We start from the raw sequence: 24055 nt of genomic DNA on the forward strand, positions 1-24055 counted from the left end.
TCTCAATAAATAAATAGGTGGCATAGTAGGCCAAATGGCCAGGGCGGGGGAATGAAGAACAGGATTGGGAGCACAACATAGGAGGTGGGGCTTAGCGCTTTGTCTCTGCCATGGCCCCAGTGGGAGTTGTGTACATGCGTGTACTCTCTCTCTCTCTCTCTCTCTCTCTCTCTCTCTCTCTCTCTCTCTTGTGATTCATAATGGGGGGAAATCTCCCGTTGTGACCAAAGGTAGCTTTACTCCCATAAATACGTTGATCCCATTTTGACTCCCCCCCAACAGTTATATATTAAAAAACAAAAATCCCAAGGATGCCTGGGCATACTATGTAATAAAATAATTACGTCTAGCTTGGCTCCAATGCTAAGTTCTTTGGATGTCCTTGTGCAGTGTAACTGGTTTTTGTAGAGCAGAAAGTAGGTAGCAAGATAATTGGGAGAGGGCAGAATAAGCCACTGTCCATGGAGTGGCATTCTGCCAGAGTGACCCTGAATTCCTAAGGCTTGTGCTGCCACACTAAAGGAATGGACTCCTTGCAAATGCAGAATGGATTTTATGCAATACTTGGAAAAGTGTGAGTTCAAAGTGATGGAACAAATGCCATTAAGGACTTTATATGCCAATAGTATATTGGTCTGGTAAGAAATTGGTATTTGTCCAAGTTTCCTGGCCACCTCATAGATGCACAGCAAGCTGCTCATTAAAATCAGATTCTCTCAGAGTAATTGTACATGCAATTACTGCAGTTTTTGTTCGGAACATAAACACACATGAAAGAATTTAGAATGTTAGTTCGTGAGGATAGTGAAACAAGCTGGTTCAAATGGCTCAGTTGGTTAGAGCATGGTGCTGATAACACCAAGGTTGCAGATCTGATCCCCATATGGGAAAGCTGCATATTCCTGCATTCCTGCATATTCTTGCATTGCATGGGGTTGGACTTGATGGTTCTCAGGGTCCCTTCCAACTCTACAATTCTATGATTCTAAATGACAAAAAGCTGAACAGAGTAACAGAAAATCCATTCTAGAAACACTGTTTTATGTGAGTTAAGTCTAATCTTTCTGAGCAACACAAGACTTATGATAACATCAGAACCATCAACATAGCTTTTTAAATATAGTAATAATAATAATAATTAATAATATGATTGACGCTGTACTTGCTTGCAGTAAGTACACAAGTTGGAGGAAATCAACTTTTTTGGGAAGTATGTGTGTATAGGATTGCAGTCTTAATAGCACATCCAGGAGAATCTTAGGAGATCATTATTTTCAATGTTCCCCGTTCTTTGCAAACAAAATAAATTGTCCCATACCTGGTCAACAAAGTATTCAAAGTTTTATTTCCTCAATAAATTATTCCATTTTCAAAACCTTTTAATAATTGCAGAAAACACAAATCAGTACATAACTAAGGATGTATTTACTGTTTATTTAATACAGAATACTTAATAGCGAATAGATTGTCCTGTTATTGAAACATGTTTATAGGCTCTTAACATGTTACTGCAATAATCATTACAAAAAAGTGTATAAAAGTAAGACAAACTGTTACACAGTGCATTATGTAGAAAGTTTTAGCAAACTGACATTTAACTGAAAGCATTATAAAGGTATGGTTCATAAAAATTAATGGCTTATGTCACTCTAATATTCATATATAGTGTGCTAAATGGTTTACAATTAACAGTCTTATCACCACAGTCTTAAAACATCACATGGAAGAAAGTCCCACTGAATGCAGCTAATGGAACTTAACTTCCATGAAAATGTATCAAGGATCAGGTTATCAGCAGTTAAAATATCAGTTGCTACTCTTAATGCAAAGAGTGATAGCACCTTTTGTTCAGTCAGTCCTGATGGCAATTCACATTGCATTTTATATGCCTGCTTCATGCTAAAAGAGATACCTAAATGTAAAGTATAACAGAAGAATAAAAGGACTGAAATGTCTTTGCTTCCCAGGATGATACAGGAAATTGTTTACTTGCATTATCTTGAGCAAGAAAGACTATTTATTACATTGGTACAGTTACCCTGTGATGATTGCATGTGATTACAACTTAGAAGGGATATTCAAATCAGATTTATTTAAGGGCTGTATACCCCACGCTTTAACAGGTTCCCAGGCTGGCTTACTAGGTAAGTTCATTTGGTGTGTTTTTTTCCATTAATGCATTAACAAATTTATTATTTTATTATATATCAGGAAATGTAAATCAAATTGTATAATTCCAAGAACATTTTTGTTACATAAAAAAACCTACTATAAATGGCAATAGTTAAAAATGCAAAAATATGTCATATGTGCCTGATTAAACCTGCAACATAACTAATTTTGCACCTTGATTCACTCTGAGTGTGCAATGAGAGCTTATTTAGAAGCTAAACTAACTTGAGGAAGAAGCATATCTGATGGTTTAAGGTGGGGTGGTTAACCTGTGGGCCTCCAGTTCTTGATGGACTACAACTCCCACCATCCTTGACCATGCTGACTGGGGCTGATGTAGTTCAGCAATAACTGCAGGGCCACAGGTCAGCTAGCCCTGATTTAGGGGCTCTTGACTCATATTTATTTCACGTTCAAATTAATTATGTAAATATTCAACAGATGTGGAAGCACATGGAGTTCTCAGTTTTATGTAAGCAAAATTCAAAATTATGAACAAGGAGGGATGTGGAAGAGAACTTGGGATTTTCTGTTCATTTAAACAACAGTATTGATACAGTAATATTTAATTACAGTACTTAACATTTATCTAGCATTCAAAACACCCAGTGTAGTTTGGGTAATTCCTGTAGGGCTGTTCCCCAAACCCTCCCTATATTGAGGGCTTAAGTTGATTAGAAGTGCCTTGCCTAAGGCTGCCTAAGAAGATTGTGACTGAGGCGATGTTTGATTTGGAGCTCAGGGATTATGCAGCGACAGGTCAGAATCAACAGCTTCTGAAACAACTTTGGACATCTCTGTTTGGAGTAATGTAAGCAAGACCCTACCAGTGAGACAAAGATCAGGACTGAGGAGAGAATTAGTTATCATTATACTAAGAAATATACAAAAGTTTCAGTGAACTGAAAGAGGCTCTCGTCTGTTTCAAGACTTGCTCAAAATCTGTTCTGTCGTGTCTTGTAATGGTTCAAAGTAGTTTAACTTTTACCAGCATTTTACCACAACTAAAACTATTGGCCATAATCTAGCACTGAGAGCATGCAGCTGGCCTATGTTGGGGGTGAGGGAGTCTTTCCCTTCCCCTGGCTCATCCAGAATTGCAAATAAGCAAGCTGCAGTAAAGCAGCAAGTGTTATGAAACACTTAGCAGATGTCTTTAGGTAATACCTAGGATCTGACTGCTCACAGTGCAGGAAAGTAATTTATATCTTGGTAAGACTGGCTAGTGAACTTTTCCTTTTGCCAGTTTACTATAATGACTTTTGCTTATTTGCTTGAGTCAGCTGCTGCTCTTTTGCTCTATGGTTCGCCTGCTCTGTTTATGGCATATCCTAGTCTTAGGACAGGGAGTTAAAGTAGAAAAGGCATCTAGGTTCGTCCAAGTCAATATTTTGTGATTGCTCTGTGAGAACAATGTCTAATATTTGATAATTCACAAAATCATTCTAAACTAAACTATGCTACTCAAAAAATTAACAGATTCTTTTCATCATTGAATCATTCCTGGGTTTAATTATTTGTTTATCTGCTATGTCATCCATGTTTACAAGTTGTGGTTACCAATGACTGTGTAGCAATGATCACTTTCCTCCCTCCACCATGAGACGCACACAGAGAGAATACTATTCGACTTTGCCGGGAAAATCATAGCTTCTTGGTTGGCAAGTCAGTCACTGCAGCAGACTTTACTTTGTAGGAGAATAATCAACTTTCCTTTGAGACATAATTGTTTTTATCTATTTTTTCTGGATTGCTACCTGATTTTGTTAGGAGGACTACAATGCATGCAAATCAAGTGGCCTAAGGTTTCATGATACAGGTAAATCGAGAAGCAGCCCTAGCAAAGTGACTGAGCACATGCTCTATATACAAAATGTTCCTGGTTCAGTGGAAATTATCTGGAAGAAGGGCTGGGAAAGGTCCTGAAGTAACTGCTGCCAGTCAGAACAAGCAGTCCTGGGCCCAATGGTATGACTAGGTATAAGCAGCTCTTTATGTCATTATTTGACACATAAATCTCAGCTTACTGAAATCTATTGTGCATGTTAAAGTCGAGAAAGAATATCGTGTTTGCCACTGAAGTGTGCTTCCCCAATCCAATATTTTTTTCCAAATCACATCAGAAGCTCCCTGACATGAAATGGTTTTCCTTTCAGCTGAATGTGCCAGCCCATAGGGACAAAAGAAATGTGCACAGTATTAACATTGACAGTGATATGAGAGCTTTTTCTGTGCATTGAATTTCATATGGATTTGTATCAGGGTGATGGCTTGTAGACCATAGAAATTTAAATCTGTTTAACATTATAATGTTAAATATATTTTTATCAAAATAAATTCCGTGCTTTAAAGAGAATGTAGGTTCATGTTATTGACAGTACTGTTATTGACAGTAATATTAGTGACTAAGCCATCACAGATTAATCACCACAGATAGGAAAATTCTATTACACGATATCAATTCTGTTACAGAATATCAAGTGAAATACCTTTCATCAGAGACAATTCATACATTTGGCTGAGAGTGAAGAACTGGTAAGTGATGATAAATCAAGTGGAAAACATGTATGTGTGAATCAGCCTTAACATGTATGAGATAAACAATTTAACTCCACTGAAAAGCAATGGGCCTTCAGGACTCCATTGACTGCCTTTGGTTTCACTGTAATGAAAGCATACATGACCTTATCTAATAACGCAAAATTGTTTGAAAAGTGCAGCTGCTGCTTTAAAATGCTTAATTAATTAATTAGATCTCTGATCCACTCTTTACCAATATGTCTTAGGGCAGGTTACCACTTTAACACACCGTGTGTTGCTTCTCCTTGCTGACTCCACAACAAGAGCTTCCCCTTGCTCACATCACAATAAGAGGTTTAAAAGCATTTTCTAGTGGGGGAAGCTGATAGATACAAAAACAGCTAGAGAAAGCAAGCTGCCATGAAATTCAGGAGAAACCTAGGCTAATAAACATAAGTATTTGCATTCAGCTTTGAAGTAATCTTGCCTATTTAAAAGGTATGTTACAATCCTTTGTGGAAATATTATGACTGTTTTGTATTATGTGCTGACTAGCATATTGTATCTTTAGTCCTGACATATACTACTTATATGGCCGCACCTATCTCTCTCTGGTTAAAAAGATACTTATGCATGACTAGTTTTACCATGATGGGGATGCACATTAAAATACAAATTGCATTGAAGATTTGCAGTGTAATAAATATATGAGAGCAACAGTCAGTTACAAATTCTGATGCATGTTTTGACGCTCTTTACCCAGCAAATGATAAACATAGGGAAGAAATAGGGAAGAGCACCTACAGATCCACATGGTGATATGCATTTAAAGACTACCAATCTGATTTCCATTTTGCACATGCAGTGGTATATAGTGTGAACTGAGCTAGGCAGAGGAGGATTATGTTCCTCATGTGAAACCACTTGCCTTTTGTAAAGCACAGACTGTTCATTGATTGAACAGTTCAGTTCTTAAACAGTATTGCTTTAGCTCTTTCATGATTAGGAATAGGAAAAAAATAATGTAGTGATTAAAAAGGGAATTTACAAACCCCAGCATCTTTTTACGGCAATCACGCCCAAGGATTTGATTCCTGCTAAATAAAAAAAAATGCTACTTTAGTAATAATCAAGTTGGGGTTTCCTATTAATGGCAGTCAAATGAAACAACATGGAGTGAAGAAAAATATACTACTCAAGATGCATGAAAGGTAATTTAAAGAGCCTCAACAGCACCTGCCTTTCATTTAAAATGAAATGCCAAATCCTATCTTTAAAAAGTTGAGTGCTACCATCATCAGCAACTCTCCTCATTTAGCATAAATGTTACATTGACATTTTCCAGAATGTCTTGTTGTGTAATTACTGATACTATAATTTATATCATATGCAAGCTTCAGGAGCAAAACTGTTTGCTGTGGATTCTTTTTTGCTTTATTGGTTTTGTTTGTGATGTGGATATATTTTATTTGCTTTGTTCATAAGCATGACTGTGTGGTTGCCTAGTTACAGGGCAAAGTAATTGGGAAAGTTAAATTACTTACTGGAAAAAGACAAAAGGTCTTCAAGTTCTGTTTCTCTGTCTGAAGAAGCACAGACACTTTGGATATTAGCACACTGCATAGGCAAGAGTAATGGCCAAAGGTCTAGGTGCTGGAAATAGTTATATAGCGTGGAACAAATAATTTGCCAACTTTATGTTGATATGAAAGAGAATATGTAAGCGGATTTTTTTTTTTTTTGCAGGGGTTGAAATGAGAGTATCACCAATATCAACTGTTCAATACTGGTAAAAGGGAGGGAGAAAGGAGAATAAAGCTAGTTCTAATTGACTATTATGAATATGACAGGGTTTCCCCCCATAAATATGTAGGTATAGGTGGAAAGGAGTCCATGTCTGGACTCCCAGTTCTATCTGGGCCATCCCAGTTGCCCCACCAGCTTGGGCTTTCGAGGCTTGTTGCCCAGACAGATTCGGCTAGCTAGGCAGTTTGAAAGTTTATAGCCTTGTTTTCTGAGTACAAGTAAAATATGCATGCTACATTAGAACATTTTCTAGGGCATCAGAAAATTTCAAATTCTTCTAATTCCAATTGTTTCCAGAAAATCCACAGCAATGTTGCTCAGAAACAGGAGAGAGAGGAGGGAAAACCAGTAAACAATCTCTAAATTATGATCTACTGAACCACATAGTCCTTGTGCTGCACTGAGAATGCAAACTGCAGACTTTTCAGTGCAATTAACACAGAAATCATGGACCACATCCAACAAAAAACAATGAATTTAAAACTGTCTTGTACAATATACAGTTTTTTTAATTAAGAAAACATGCTGAAAGCCTATATACTCTCTTGAAATACAGACTTTCAGTTAGTTTCAAACAGCTATAGCAGGCCTTTTAAGATTTAGAACACTGAGACATGACACATGTGGGCAGATGTAGGAGTTTTTCGCTGTATAATACGAGAAATAGTTTGTGTGATCTGTTTAAAGATTTATCGAAACCAGTGGGATTATAACTTGAAATCTGACAACTGCTCAATGAGAGCAAGTACTAGAGTTGAAGTGAACACTTCTGTGAAACTAGCTTTGAAAGCTGTTGCTGTGGCCTCCAAGGTCAAATATTAGAAACTTATTTGGGGCTAGAGTTCTCATCAAAATGAGAATGCTGATTTCTGGTAAGTCTCCAGTGGATTGGGGGCGCCCACCGACAGATGGGTGAGCGAATGACTAGCCTTTTGTTGAACCACCAAGTTGGCTGGGGTTAAGTATTGTACTACTGTAGTGCTGTTTCAGCAGATCTATCCCTCTAAGCAGGGTTTTGCTGTGCACAGGATCAGGCCATTTATAATTTTTAGTTACAACACACAAAGATAAAGGTCTGGTTGTATAGGAAAAGCATGTACTTTGTAAAATCTGAATTTTTATGCAGAAAATGTACATCTGTTTGATGATAGAGCCAATATCTAAGACCTGATAAACCTAGACATGTAGGTAATTCTTTGTTTTGGCACTTACTTTCTTAACCTTCCTTGAAAATACACCCTAGAAGTAATATTTTCCATCCATAGAAGTAATATTTCCCCTCCAGATTCTATTGACAAAATATCAGCCGTTAGCCTTTGAAATTTCACCTGTCTCTTGGTTTCAGTAAAGTTTCAATTCAGCTTTAGTCAACATTCTGTATAGGAACAGGTCCAAACTAAATAAACTTTGAGGAGTTTGTACCAAACATTGAGAAATCTGTAATGGATGGTTCAAGACTGTTTAAACATCACAAAAATGGCTTCCTTCCTAGGAAAACTTGGTTATGGTGAAACAATATCTACTACAGTGCTCTGCACTGTAATAAATATTAAATATAAATTAATAATTTACAAGTACCTGAGCAAAGAAGCAAACCACCTTCACACAGCATAGCACCAAAGGCAGTAGCTCAGAGTTCTTTAAAATAATGGGTTTTGAACATTAAAAATTCTACCTATTGATATAAAAATATTGATCTCCAACTGGAGATGAAAATAGTGCAAAATTCTGTCTTCACTTTCCAGGATACAAATGATGTTCCATGTTGTCATTTCATATAGGCAGTATTGCAGGCTCTAGGCATTTGAGGTGGTTGTTTAGGTGCAGGCCTGTTTAAGAAAAGGGTCAGAAACAGAATAATAAAATTAGCAAACCTGCTAATTGTGGAGCAACAGAAATTATGTATAAATATCTTGGCTTTAAGGAATTGTTAAAGGTTCTTTGGAAAACAGGAGCATTCCTCTCCATTCATTCAGGTCATGTAGGGTTTACTGGCATCTCTTCACCTTAATATTTTACTGTCATTTGTTTTATGCACATTTTATTCATGGCACAAAATATATATTAACAATAATTTTAAGTGGTTGTAATTTATGTCAATCAGCTTTTTTCAAGTCAGTGAGGTACTGACATCTTGAAATGACAGCATCATTCAATAAATACTAGTGTCCTTAAACTGGTATTAGTTAAGCCCCTTCCCCATATTTTATGGCAGAGCTTTGGTGGAATTTGTTTGTTTCAGGGAATTTTTATCCAGTCCCTCTCACCACATCTGATTGCTTCTCAAATTTACCACGTGGGAATATACTGGCTGGTAAGAACAAGCAACTGCAGAAGAACTGCAGTACCTAAACACATGCTCAGGAAAACAGATGCTTATTTAGATGACTGAAACAATTTTGTGAGTGAGAAACTAAGCTAGCCATCACAGTACTTCCCAGATGTTGATCTGCCCACCAACTCTTCATCCCTGACCATTGCCCTTGCTGACTAGAACTGATGGGAGTTGGAGGGCACCATGTTGGGTATCCTTGAGCTAAGTTTTCCCAACAAAAAAGAGCCAATTCTAAGATATATTTTATAATATTTCTTAAACATGTTTTCTGTTGGAAATGCACAACTGAACAGCCAAACTAACCTGACAGGGGCAATTTGAGGCACAGGTTTTGGAAGCCCAAATACTTCTGTGGAGGAACTCTTAAACTGAGCAGATTTGTTCTTCTGAGGATCAGCTGGCAAAGGTTTTCGAGGAGGACTTGGCTTGAAAGATTCCTATAATACAATGTAAGTTCATAGAATTGTTACTATAAGATTAATGAAATAGCCATTTTATTATATAATTCTTCAGTCATGAAAGTATAATTTATTTCCCATAAGTCCTTCAAATCATGCTTTGAATTGAAACAAACATTAAAATTATGTGGCTCCTCACTATTTCTGTCAATAGAAAATGAAAGTACAATATTAAGAGACAATATAGTGCTTTAAATTGGGGGAGGGTTTGGAGGGGGTTATTGTCATTGTTACTATGGTATGTGTTTTTATATTATAAACTGCCCTGTGATCCTTGGATGAAGGACAGTATAGATATTTAATAAATACATCAATACTCAGCTACGAGTGATCGCCAAAGAAGAAAGAATATTAATGAATAAATAAAAACCAAACAGGTGCAGAAATGATTCCCTCTGAAGGAGGTCCAAAATTATCTCTTTAAGCAAATCTCTAGTGTATTTTAACCACATGATTTTGCTGTTTCAAAAAGGGAAAACAGTATGACCACTAGCATTGTGCTGAAAACAAAAAAGAAAACACTGAGTACAGCTATCATGGGGACACCTCAAATTTACAACAAATTGAACCATAGATCTCTTCTATCTCTTTTCTTTTAGGCAATATGAACAGATTATTGCTGGATACAAATATAGGTATAGCAAATGCTGTTTCCATTTTTCTTTGAAAGATGGTACCAAGAGATAAGTCTGATGATCTCTTGTTAAGAATTGACATCTCTCTCTCTCTCTCTCTCTCTCTCTCTCTCTCTCTCTCTCTCTCTCTCTCTCTCTCTCTCTCTCTCTCTCTCTCTCTCTCTCTCTCTCTCTCTCACTCACTCTTCAGTTGCTATGCCTGAATTGTTCAAAGTAGGTTAATTTCAAATAAAAAATTACAGTCTGTAGTAAGAGTGTCTTTAATTATATTCTATAAGGAGGAAATGCTGGTGTTAAAATACGTATCAGTAGAGGTGCTAGATTTCACAAGAGGAAAACCGTTCAGACTTTACATCGTTTTTTTCAGGCTTTACAAGGAAAACAAGCTGAAACATATGGAGAAGAAATATTACTGAAATACTATATGTTTATAACTTACAATTCTATTATTGTAGCTCTTAGCAGTAACATACTTTGAGAGGGGGAAAAGGGGCATGTTTTATCAGAAGGGAAAAGATTTTATTACCTAATGGGGTTTTCCAGTATGAAGAGCATTTATGTAACAAAGATTGTATAATTATATTTATATCATACATGTGACTCTCTCCATACATGAAATGAATGTGTGGAGACCACCGCTGTCACCATGCTTCCCCATGAACATCCATTTGACATTAATCAGAGTGTTCTGCACATGTAGACGTACAAGTACAAGTGGAGAGTTCTCCTGACTTGGTGAACTGTGAAATGCTGCTATTCACTCCTATCAGTTTGCGAACTGCCTAGAGAGTGGATCTTATATAAATCAGTTAATAAATAGCAACAGCAACATGTAAAGTGCTTCATTTGGAGATAAAAATTGCAATGTTAGAAGAACAATCCCCTACCTCAGGTGAGGTTGTCAGTACAATCAGGCAATATATAGAAATAGACATGAAAATAGGTTCCAGCCTTTGGTGATGTGTTGCAGGATGGCCCTTAGAGCTATCATTTGCATTATTGCTAAAGTTCTGTGTGCTGGGGAGGCCTGTTCACTGACCCAGTTTCCCCAGGGAGTGTTACCATAAGTCTTTATAGATCAGATGGATTTATTCCTTTAGCTTTAGATCAGTAACTTTGAGGGCTTTTTAAATGTGTCAGTTTTTTACATGTAAGCCAGGGAAATGGTTTTCAATATAACCACTAGCTCTTGTTACTTACGAAAAAATGTTTTTATACATTAGGCAGTTATAAATAGTACTTCAATATAAAATTCCTGTGGACTGTCTTCGGATATGAAACATAAAAGGGTTACAATATATCCAATTTCACATTTTAAAACACATGCTTCACTGCAATACCTATATATCTTTTGATTGTGAGTTCCAGAGACAAAGGGTCAGACGCAGCTATGCAAATATTTTCCCTGATATTTTCCCCTCTAATTTTAAGCAATTGGGGAAGTAACAGTCTTGATGACATGATTGCATATGGGAGAGGAAACATATTTCTTTCCCTGTGGTTTGTTTTTCTTATCAAAATCACCCCTCTAAACTGATTTGGAGAAGTATATGAGGCCCAGAACACATTGTGCAATGAAAAGCCAGTCCAGTTCCCTGGGTGGATAAGAGCTGAGTTAACTGGCCATTTACCTCCTCCCATGAATTCCTTATTCTCTAAATGGCTCTTAAGGCTCTAAATAAAATAAAATTGACTCATTGACTCAGTCTCCAGATTACAGAGACATCATATAGTACAGCCAATCTGAAACTGCAAGGGGGTTGCATGTTTGAATGATTCTGCATGTAAAAATGCACTTCTTGCATTTAGAAAAATTAATACAGATAGGAAAAGGCAACACTTTCATTCCAGCTTCCCACAGGAAGGGTGTTCTTGAATTATGGGGTAAGGGGCATTCCGATCCTGGCACGCATATCGTAAGCATATACATCAGAAAGATGCCACAAAGTACCACAATATACTGGTGTAGCAGGAAGAGATGTCAATGGTAATATTTAGAATGGAGGTATGAACAATAATTACACGCCCTTTCAGCATGCCCTTTCACTCTGCTATGAAATCAACCAACAAAGACATAACAACAGAGAGAGATTGACTAAAATGGAGCAAACTATTCTGTGGTGTGATTTGAAGAATCAATATGACATCTAAATAGCTAGCAATCCAGTTCTCCTCTGGACTGATGGTGGCTGTAGGTGCCATAGAGTTGAAACGGATAAACAAACACGTACCTGATCACATCTGGGTGAGGGGCTGGCAGGCAGCAACCTTCTGGAAGTGGGCTGCGGACATGGTAATTCACACAGGGGTGGGACAATACGCTCTGGTGGGCTTGACCGTGGTGTATTCTGTGTCTTCACAGGATTGCTAGCATTACCTGTGTGATATCGTTGCAATCCTTGTGGATCATGTCTCTGCAGATCCATAAAACAATATTATACCAAATCAGTTATAGTTTAAGCATGATGAGGCCAAAGTTTGGCCTTTTTAGATTTCACTGATTTGAGTGAAAGAGAGAAGGCAAGAGGAGGGGATCAGGGGGAAAGACTCTGTGTTCTAAGTATGAGATTAACTCTCCCACTGAAATCAGTGGAACCTAAAATACTTAACTTTCACTGGAGTGGATCCCTATAGTTCTTCTCAGACGTATCTTATAATTAGTAGGTGTAAACACTATTGCTTTCAAGATTGCTTTTAACTGCCACTTGTTTCATTTTTAATATGGCCACTTTACCTTTCCTGAAGCCAAGGAACAACCAATTAAGGTTCCAGAAGCTTACTCAAACACTAATCCTTGAATGTTGGAATGCCCGTCTGAGATGGTGGCTGCAATCCACAGTCGAAATACATTTATTTATTTTCTCTATTTTCTCCATCTTTCTAGAACTTAGAGCCCAAAGTGCATTTTTAGGCCCAGATGGCTTTCCCTTTATTTCATGTATTAATAGAAATACTCTAAAATTTCACTATTTCATTATATCAGCCCATATAAAAATACTTCAAACTTATGGGAAATATTTTTATCAGCAATACTTTGTGTGAGAACCTACCTTAGGTGTATTCGAATTTTGTGACTTTTTCACCAGATTTGTACTATTGCGGGTTGTGATAGGAACATGATTAGGTTCAAATGAACTGGAAGGCCTTGCTGGAGTCACAGACCTGAAATACATACATGTGTGTATACTTTTAACAGAGGATTTTTTAAAAAAAAAATCTTTACTTTATTTAGTAAACAGTGAAAGTAAAATCCATCCACCACACTTGCAGCAGGAATAAAAAAAAATATTGATTTTTTTGTTTAGAGCCACTAGTCTGTTAAATTAGCTCTTGCAATCTGTGGAAATGCTGCTTTACAACACCCGAGAGACTCTTCTAATGATGCTGGTGCTTAAGCTGTAATGACCTCAGCTATGGATATTGTGGTTCATTCAGTGGACTAGAAACAACAATGCTACTCCAAGGTTTCAATATTTTAAGCAGGCCAAAATAAAGGCAAACTTCCCTTTTTAACTGCTTATCCACAAAGTGAAATAAAAAGAAGGGTGTGTCTGAATAGCAGGTCCCTGTGGCCTTTATGCAATCTGAGAAGTGCAATCTGAGAAAAAGGCAAGCATGTAGTTTTCTGAAACAACCCTCTTATATGAGGGCCTCACCACCTCTGCTAGTCTGGCAATGACCCCCATTTGATGCATGGGTAAGCAGCAGAGGGTGAAATTTTTATTTGCATGGAGCAGGGATGAACACACCCATTAAGAGTCTGGTCCATCGCAGTTCTCAAAGGGGACAGGACTAAGCCCATCCCATTTTGAAGTGGAATTTTAAAAACCCACCTAGAAGCACACACCTAAAAACACAGTTAAATGTTTGCACACCTCCATTCTCTTTCCCTATTGCCCCTTTTAAAACCTTTGAAATAGTGTTTCCAGTCACCTAAAAGCCCGAGTGCTAGAGCACAGGACTCCTTGTCATTGTGTGGCTTGAAATGAATGGAGAGTCCCTGTGGGAGTAACAAGGCTTGATGATATTCCATTGCTCCCAGCGGAAATTGTATGGGGGAGAGAATGGTTGTCCCATGTATGCACTTGGGACAGCTGTGTTCTCTGCACCCAGTACAATTCCCCTTGGGAGTAGCAAAACACCCTCAATCTCAATATGAAGCATCATCATCTCATCTGCAGCAGCCATAGGAGGAAAAGCTGCCTTTCCCACTGCTGTCATTGAAGATTTTTAGACTTCAGTGTGTAATAACCTTGTGTGATCTCTATCATGGTTCATTTTACAAAAGAGGGTACTTATATATCATACCTTAGTTTCTCTATTGTTGTCTTCTTATTAATAAAGAACAATCTAATCAAGATCTTCCTTTTGATGTACATAAGTGAACCAGCAACCAGAAGGCACAGGGTGGTTATGAGTAGCCCTATTATTAAGCTTCTTTTATCTGAAACCAAACAAACAAATCCACAGTTCTTACGACCAGACCAGTCTTGTCTACCTGATGTCCGCAGTATAACTAACCTTCAGTCAAAAACATTTTTTTTGTTATACTCAGCTAACTTGTATATTAGAAGAAGTGGCATGGTTGCTGCTCCCCTGTGTCTCCATCCTCTTTGCTCCTATAATGTAGGAATGCATAAATTATATGGGACTGAGGAATTACATGCAGGAGCCATGGCAAAACTACCACTATGGGCCCCACCCACCTCAACCGCCTTGAAAATAGCATGGCTCTTCTCAGATGAGTCCATTTCTCCAACTTCGTTTTCACATCCCATGTTACTACTATAGCAGAGTTTAATTACTTCATGGAAAAATACAGTGGGGAAATAAATGGCAACCACGCTGCTCCATAGCAAGAAGAGGTCCTGTGTTTCAGCACTGACACCCTCCAGACCTATTCTTGCCCTTGTTTTTTTGGTATATCTGCTGTAAATATTAATGGGGGTTGATAGGAAACAGAGGAGAAAATGGGTAACAGCAGGACAACCCACAGCACTTTTGTTCAGGGCAGAGCTTCAGTAGTAAAAACTAAACCAATTGTATGGAACTTAGAATAAGCAATTAAAAATAATTTGTCTTCACAAAACTCTCTTGTATATTATCTGAGGTGTCAGAAAGATATAGCAAGTGTGTGAAATAGTTTTGAGTAAAGCTCACCAGGTTATTTACAGTTTTTCAGAGGTGCAGCTTTGTTAGTCCATTGCAGAAAAAACAAGTTTTGTGTCTGGAATCTTAAAGAATAACAGATTTATTGTAGCATTAAGCTTTACTTAATTTTTAAAAGATACTTAAGCCACATTTCTATATTTTTTTAATCAGACACAGTTGATGTGGAAATGCTCAGATAATAATTTAAGCCACTTTAGTAAGGGGTCAAGTGTAAAAGAACAATTAGCTTCTGTAGAAACCCCTAATTTACAAAGCACAGTTTTGTCATTGCAAACAGATTGTTAAAGTAGCAGGACATGTTAATGTGAAATGCAGCTCTTCTAAAAATAAAACGAAGCGTAAAATGAAGCTAGTCGATCTTGATGTACAAATTACATGAAATCAGTTTCCCTTTTCTAGCTACTGCAAATAGCTTACAGTTCACACACTCAAAACCATGATATAGATTAGCATCCCTACGTACTACGGCTATGGTACACATTCCTAGCTTAAAATGCAGCTAGATGATTTCTTTTTCTTAATGTAGATCAAAGCGGGTTTAGGTAAGGGGAAATCTGCCAAAACACAGCATTTCATAAGAAACATCATGTACAGGATAGGTATGGATTGTGGCAAACACAATGTGCATACCGCTTCCCAAACAAGTGGGGATGAACTAGATGCAGACAAAACGGGAGTGTGTACGCAGACTAAATTCATTATTCACTTGGAAATATGGGCTGTTTCACACATGCATGTACATTACTTGATGTAGAGTCAAGTAGAGCTAAAAGTTATCCAGTTGTGAGGGCCCCTCAAAGCTGGAGCTGGCCCTGTCTACAGGATTGGTCTAAAATGAGTTTAATACTATGGTCTAATTTGCTTGTTGAACTCCTGTGTGTGTGATTATTATAGCAAAGGTCTCTCTCTCTTACAGTTCCCCCTTTAGTCAGCTATATCTTGCTGTGAAATTGTAATGCCACTGCATTGATATGGATATTATTATGATGTCACAAGCTCAACATTACAATTCATTACAGGGACTGGTATGCAGTAAATGCAATCTAATTTGCTTTTCAATAGCACTGTTCATACAAAAAGCGATATCATTTCCAAGCCAAATCCTAGCTGTATATGTAAATGTAGGTTGGATTCTTCTGTCACATTAGTTAAACTAGGAGTACAGCCACAGACATCAGAGCATGGGATAAAGTTAAAAGAGGGAAGTCAAATCATGTGGAACTTCAGGCACAGGTGAACCAAATCTGATGCAGCTGTTGCTGTAGAAACATGAAGTGGTGCTGTCCCCATGATACCAGATGGTGGCAGGAGACCACGCACCCCTGGCAACTAAAGCAACACCATCAAGTCCAGGGATTGGGAAGTCACCACCCAGGCTGTCATCTCCATCACGACCACCCTTTCCAGCTTGAGGCACATGCAGGAATGGGTTGGTGTCTATCTGCACCCCCAGGTGAGTGAGCTCTTGTTCAAGCAAATGGCATAGTGGAAAAGAGCAGGAAAAAACAAGTTCTCACACGGAGAGAAAATCCACTCACAACTGCAAGAAGCAGGGCCGTCTTTAGCATATGTGCCACTGAGGTGCAAAGATTCACCTCAGGAAAAACATCCTTGTCTAACACATCCTGCTCTGCCAGGACAATCAATGCCTTTGATGAGGCTGCAAAAAGCAGTTTTCACCCAGGTTAAACTCTTATCTTGATAAATAATTAAGTACTTCTTCAAGAGTTTGAAACATTGTTTTCTATTAGCACATCTATGATTGCTACTATAGTTTGGCAGTAATTGAGAAGAAAACACAAGTAGTGTGTGCCCTGACTTACACAGACTTTATCTGTGATCTTGCTTGAGCTTATTCCCACAACATCACATTGCTCACATAAGTGGACCACTTGCACAAGCATTTTCAATCTGCAAGAGAGCTGACTGAGGTAACAAACGAACCAGGGAATAAGAAATCCAGAAATGGACACGAACTCTGGAGTCCTCTGTAAACTTGGTGCCCAAAGCAAACACCATATGGCTTTTGCTTCATAATAAAGCTTGCTCTGCAGTTAAGTCATTTACTTACCAGATTGTCTAACTGGCCCGCTGTCTACACTGCCACCAAATCCTGCCTTGTCACAAAAGGGAGGAGCCCAGTGGGCCTCACAATGGCAATTTTTTTTATTGTTGCAGACCTTAACAACAAAGGGAAATATGCAGATGAGTATGGAAAACAGTACATGAACATGAGGCCTCTCCACTGCCTGTCCCAAAACTGTACTCAATAATAATTAAAAGTTATTAAAACAGGGCAACAATACATCTTGATGTGATTGCAGGCTACACTGTTCCACAGAAACTTTGTTCAAAATGTATCTCCTAATGGAACTAAAAAAATCAACTGCAGAAGTAAAAAGCAGTGGTGGAACTGTAGCCACAGAATTGTTTGGAAGTTGCAAAAGGAGGTAGGTAGTTCTTCAGGGAGAACACCAGGCCCCCTACTTGTATTTTGTATTAATAAAACTATTGTCTTTTCATCATTCTTGCCCACTTGCCTGTTATTTCCTCAGTCCATTGAAGAAACTAAAAAAGTGGATGATCAAGTGAGACTCGAATCCACAATCCACAAAATTATAGCTGAGTTTCCACCTGACCTCACGCCTTAAGAACTGACAGTAAAAACAGGTAAATGCTGGGAGCTAATCTAAATGTCTTAAGGAATTCAGAGAACTTGTGCAAAAGGGCAGGCATCTGAGTTTAACACTAAGATGCTTAACATCAGTTACTAGAGTGAGACCACATAATTTATAATACACTGTATAGTCACTTTTCAGATCTGCAGGTTGAGGCAGATGATTACCAGAGAGAGGCCTTTCAAACAAAATTCCCAGGCTTTTTCAACACAATTTTAATCTTGCTTGCTTGTTCTTGCCTGCCTTTTTGGTCTATTATGCAGGTTGTATTTATATTTTAAATGTTTAATTGATTTTTAATGTAAACTGCCCTGGCAACATGTTGGAAGGGCCATATATAGAAATATAAACAAACAAGTAACAAGATGTTCATTTTTTAAAATATCTAAGCTCAGTTACAAAACTCAGGTTTGAGGTCCAAATCAGACTGTAATATGTGAAACATTAACAGGAAGTTTTTGAATTAATGTTAGGTTCAAAATTATGTAAAAGAGAATGAAATTCTGTTTTTTAGCCACAGAACATCAATTTGTAGAAAGATAATGATGTTGTAAACCTCAGAAGATTAATTTTTAGAAATATATGGATATTGTAAACATAGATATTTCTGTGTTAGGTAAAAGCCACATTTCCTTTCTTGGACACTAAAAAGAGCATTCAAATTGATCTTTTTGGAAGGATACTTAAAAAAAACACATTGACAGATATATGACAAAGCATCATAGATTTCAAAAGCTGTAACCAATGAATACTTCATTGCTCAGCTGGGTGTTGACTGACTGTAAAAAATTGGATCTGCAATACTTACTCCACGTCCGTGACATTTTGTTGCACATTCATGAACCCCAAATACGCTGGTATTTTGACATCGGCGGTTAAGGCAGATCTATACAACAAGAAAAGGAGAGCAGGCTTACTATTGCCAGACAATGTATATGCTTATCTTACGTTTTTTCTGTGCTGTGCTTTCCAGAAATGCTTAAAATGTGGGAGAGTTTGCAGTCAAGCCCAACAATGCATGTCTGTGCTAGTTAGTAACCAAAGGGGTTAATGTCCACATAGCTGTAAATTGCTAGAGAAGACCCGATCACACCCAATCACCTTTGTGGAGGCAGGAAGGAAGGTTTGTTTCCTGTTCCTCTCTCTCTGCTTCAGGATGGAACAAACATGCTTTAACATAGCTATCTGCCTCGGATATGTTTCTGAGGTTGCTCTTGCTGTATTTTTCAACTAAGAACATTCACCTGCATTTCTTATCATTTCTAATAAGCATAATGCAAGCCTGAGACCTAGTAACTGTGGGCAAACCATTTTAAACTAACCTTGCATTCTACACTCTGTTTTACTGAAAAGGGGGGAAGGTGTCCCAGTTGCCTTAAGGAGCTGAAACATTATAAAAAGAAGGTTTAAAACCCCAGTTCTTATGATTCAGAAAATATGCCTAACAATGGGATTTGGACTCTGAAACTTGGGCTCTTTAAAAACAGGCACTAGCCCTCCCCCCCCCTTGTGCTAACTCACACACATTGGTCTATAGAGGATCAATTATAATTACTGTATTTCAATGTGTAATGGTCACATTCTTTTGTGCTGATTTTTCCTTTCCAAAAAGGGGTGTGTGGCCATTATGAGGTGAATTACGGGATGGAGGCAGAGGGAAGGGGTTGCAGATGGGCAGCGGAGGTGGTCACTCACCCGCTGCTTCCCCTTCTTGGCTTGGGTGACCCTAAGGGAGCCAAAAGCAAATGGCGGCAGCAGCAGCAGCAACCTAGTTCTGGCGCACAGCGAGAGCCCATGGCGCTATGACCAAGCTGCCTCCCTGCCTCTTGACTCCAGAGACCCAAGGTGGTAGCAATAGCAGCAGCAGCCCAGGCCTGCCTTTGCCTGACCTCTCCAGCTACCTCCGCTTGGGGACAAGCCAATGTGGGCCCAAACTCCAGTCCTCACTGCCTCAGGAGCCACCAGGAGTGCCCCCCCACGCGGACCCACAGCTTGCCTCAGAATTACCCCAGCAACTATTATGCAGGGAATGCACTGGAACCAATTTCGCAGTCCGGAAAGAGGGTTAGACAATTACATAGTGGTGACCAGTATGAAGAAGAAGAAGAAGAGGAGGAGGAGTTTGGATTTGATATCCTGCTTTATCACTACCCAAAGGAGTCTCAAAGCGGCTAACATTCTCCTCTCCCTTCCTCCCCCACAACAAATACTCTGTGGGATGAGTGGGGCTGAGAGACTTCAGAGAAGTGTGACTGGCCCAAGGTCACCCAGCAGCTGCATGTGGAGGAGCGGGGACACAAAGCCGGTTCACCAGATTACGAGACTACCACTCTTAACCACTACACCACACTGGCTCTCGGTATGCAGTGAAATATGGTAATATATCCTCTCACTAACACCCATCATAAAATTATCTATCTACTCTGATTTCAAGTTTAGACTCATTTAAGACAGCCATAAAGAATAACTGGTACAACTTTTATTTAACAATTACACTACACCAACAATGTTGTACCAGAATAACACAGTAAGTGCCAAATAATTTGATATCAGAATTTTTTTCTCCAAGCTACAATTAAAGGGTCAAATCTCTCTAGATATCACAAGATGGCTGCTCTCAGACTATTTCCTCTGTGGTTGTCCCAAAGCACTCAACAGAATATGTGCCAGGTATTTTAAGTTGCAAAAATGGGTGTGTCAATACCCTTGCATTTGGTTGCTGGGTTTCACTAAGAATGAAGGTAATACTTAAAAATAAATCACAGGGTGTTCATTGTCAGTTCAACTTTTTAAATTGCATGACACATATTTCATCTCACCTTGTGTTAGGTGGGCTGTTTCCCTTGCTTTAAGTGCTATATTAATTTATATATTAATCTTTTGCCCATTTTTTTTTTTTAAAAGGAAACACTTTAAGAAAGTTGCCAAACTGCTGGGCACCAGCATACACCTGCTGCAAACTTGCAGGACTGTATCTTTGGTCTTCCCTGTTACAGCTTCAAGTGAACAACCAGGTAACTGGCAAAAAAAGTAAATTTTAGCTTCTTTTTTTTAAATGAGATTTTCACTCTGGTTCATTTTGAGCTGCCTGATCACAGTAAATGGATCTATCACTACAGTTTTGCTTAAAAGCATTACTTGATTGAAATCATGGATTTGACAAAATAACCTTAATGTTTCTTTAATGGTTTTGGGATTTTCTATGAATAGGAAATTTACCTGCAGAGGCAGCGTCTCACACTGGTTCTCTGCAGTGTGTGTACATGTGTGTCTGAACATCTCTGTGTGAGAGGGCAGTTTGCTGTTGTGAACTGACAGATAGAGAGCTGAGAATCCTTAGCCAGAGTTAGTTTGAAACTAGAGCACAGCATTGCAAAGACTACACAAGTTACTTCCTGTGAATCTGCTGCCTGCTATAGGAGAGCTTGCTTACATCTTCACCTGCGTGCTGCCTGCATATTTGTTAATAAAGCAAATATCTGAAAGTTTTTTGTTGTTGTTTAGTCGTTTAGTCATGTCCGACTCTTCATGACCCCATTGACCAGAGCACGCCAGGCACTTCTGTCTTCCACTGCCTCCCGCAGTTTAGTCAAACTCATGCTGGTAGCTTCGATAACACTATCCAACCATCTCGTCCTCTGTCGTCCCCTCCTCCTTGTGCCTTCCATCTTTCCCAACATCAGGGTCTTTTCCAGGGAATCTTCTCTTCTCATGAGGTGGCCAAAGTATTGGAGTCTCAGCTTCACGATCTGTCCTTCCGGTGAGAACTCAGGGCTGATTTCCTTAAGAATGGAGAGGTTTGATCTGCTTGCAGTCCACGGGACTCTCAAGAGTCTCCTCCAGCACCATAATTCAAAAGCATCAATTCTCACATTTGGTCAAAACTCTCCACTATGACCTGTCCATCTTGGGTGCCCTGCTTGGCATAGTTCATAGCTTCTCTGAGTTATTCAAGCCCCTTTGCCACGGCAAGGCAGTGATCCATGAAGGGGCTGAAAGTTTTACCCCAATGCTATTTCATCCAAAGGTAATTAAACCAATGGCACTGCCCCTGGAACTTCTCACTTGATAAAGAAGTGGGAAGCATGTATCAGCATGAAACTTGGGGTGGCACTCCTCTTCACATGCCGATATCCCCGTCCTCCAACACAGAGGCAACATAATCCATGAGCTCGAAGCTCTATGCCAATGTCCAATCCCTACTTATGCAATTTCTCGCTTGAAGCAAAAAACAAAGCAATACAGGAGGGAGGAGATACGGTGAAAATGTTCACCTCATATGTTAAATCATTTGCATTGTTGAAAGCAGGTGCAATATCTGCCCACCACTCCCCAAACCCCAGGGTCAGCTTTCCAGGGGCTGCATGCCAGTGGTGAGCAGACCAGAGGCAGAAGTGGGTGGGGGCAATGGATGCACCTATTTGTACAGCAGGCTAAATTCAAGGCACACAAAAACCAGATGTTTCTACACTTTCCCTCACACATTTCTCCAGCCTCTATCTGGGCAAGCAATCTTGTAACAGTTCAAATACATAGTCCAGCCAAGCAAAGTCAGGGAGCGCATGGAGCAGGGCTGGTGAAGGATATGGCCCAGGCAGAGCTAAAATGGGCCAGAATTGGAGCTCATCTACTCAGGATTAGCCAATGCCATGCCCTCCCATCAGCCTCCTGGCCTATGTCTAGGCACAATGATTTGTCGTCTAATAGCATCTGGTGGGCCTCATGTTAGCTACTCCTATACTACATTCAGAAAATTATGGCAGTATCCCTCCACCCATTCACAAACTAATTTCCTTTTGGAATCACATGCATGCAGAGTTGCACTTTAGACATAGCCATTATGTTCGCATTGGTCTAAAAAAAGATGCATTTGCATTTTATCTCCGGAGAAATGAACAAACAGGGAGTGGCATGTAATCAAAAGCATTCATTTGAGACTTTATGCAATTGTTACAGAGAGTTAACTTCACTATTCCACTGTAGCTGAAAGGCCGGGACAAAGCAAGATTGACACTGCAATAAAAGCAGAGCACAATGCAAACTAAAACGACCCATTTACAGGTTGTCTGATAAATCATCCAAGTTGAGAAAAGACTATATGCTGCTGGAATGAGTATTAGATGCCAGGACAACAGTCAGATATATGACATATAGCACCTGCACACCTCTAAATTTGGGGCTTATTTCAGCAGGAATAAAAGTCAATCACAATCATATAAGAAGCGGGGGGGGGGGGGAGTGAAACAGAAGACAACAAGGCTGCTTAAGCAAGGCAAATATTCCCTAGAGGAAAGAGGAAAAATGGGAAGGAAGTGAAGTGAAGCAGCCTCAAAACACATAAGGAAGGAACATAGTATAAGGAACATGGTATAATTACAGCATGGTTCACAAACAAATAATCTAGAATTCAATGGTACACAGAATTCTGTTCACATTAAAAGGGCAGCTGTTAAAATCATGCATACTTAAAAGCTGGGACTGGTAACTAGGATAGCCATTCACATATCACTAAAGAGCATGAAGACATCACCAAAAAAATACATAAACTTGCATAAAATTTGTTGCTGCTAATTTCTATGTATACTTGCAAATTTAGGAATAAATATTACTTAAACAGAAATACATCTCATGAAGAGTCTTCTGTCCAGATTCTGACTGATGATGGACAACTTATGCTCCCTGGACTTGGACTGGAGAGCCCTACAAATACAGTGGTACCTCGGGTTAAGTACTTAATTTGTTAAGGAGGTCCGTTCTTAACCTGAAGCACCACTTTAGCTAATGGGGCCTCCTGCTGTTGCTGCGCCGCCGGAGCACGATTTCTGTTCTCATCCTGAAGCAAAGTTCTTAACCCGAGGTACTATTTCTGGGTTAGCGGAGTCTGTAGCCTGAAGCGTATGTAACCTGAAGCGTATGTAACCTGAGGTACCACTGTAGAGGACTCCTTCAAACAGAGGACAATTGTCCTCTGACAAATCTCTAAATAAGAGGAGTAACCTTGTAAAATAGGACACATAGCCACTCTATCTGCAGCCTACTAAAAGCTTGTAAGTAAAGTGGGGTTGGTTACATTTCAACAGAACTAATTCAGTTTATGCTTATAGATCTAATATGTTTCAGTTTCACACATCAGCCATTCAAATACAAAATCAGTAATATTTTAGTATATATAAGGCTCTGCCTTGTATCCAGTCAATTCATTGGTCTTTCTAGCTTATGACAGTCTCCACAAATACTGATTTCGTACCACAGGACTCCTCTCTAGCAGTCTCTTTGAAC

The 24055-nt window shown here is 38.9% G+C and overlaps 1 protein-coding gene across 1 annotated transcript in view; it reads right to left on the bottom strand.

Moving 5' to 3' along the window:
* Positions 1 to 7396: 7396 nt before the first annotated feature.
* Positions 7397 to 24055, bottom strand: part of ADAM12 (ADAM metallopeptidase domain 12) — a 181976-nt gene continuing 165317 nt past the window's right edge. Inside the window, 7 exon segments of the mRNA XM_081912644.1 lie at positions 7397 to 8327; positions 9137 to 9270; positions 12158 to 12340; positions 12977 to 13088; positions 14235 to 14370; positions 17170 to 17278; positions 18585 to 18662. Of these exon segments, the coding sequence (XP_081768770.1) occupies positions 8267 to 8327; positions 9137 to 9270; positions 12158 to 12340; positions 12977 to 13088; positions 14235 to 14370; positions 17170 to 17278; positions 18585 to 18662 (813 nt within the window). The 3' untranslated portion in view covers positions 7397 to 8266.

The sequence above is a fragment of the Podarcis melisellensis genome, assembly GCF_964234715.1.
Source record: "Podarcis melisellensis genome assembly, chromosome: 5".
Taxonomy (NCBI): domain Eukaryota; kingdom Metazoa; phylum Chordata; class Lepidosauria; order Squamata; family Lacertidae; genus Podarcis; species Podarcis melisellensis.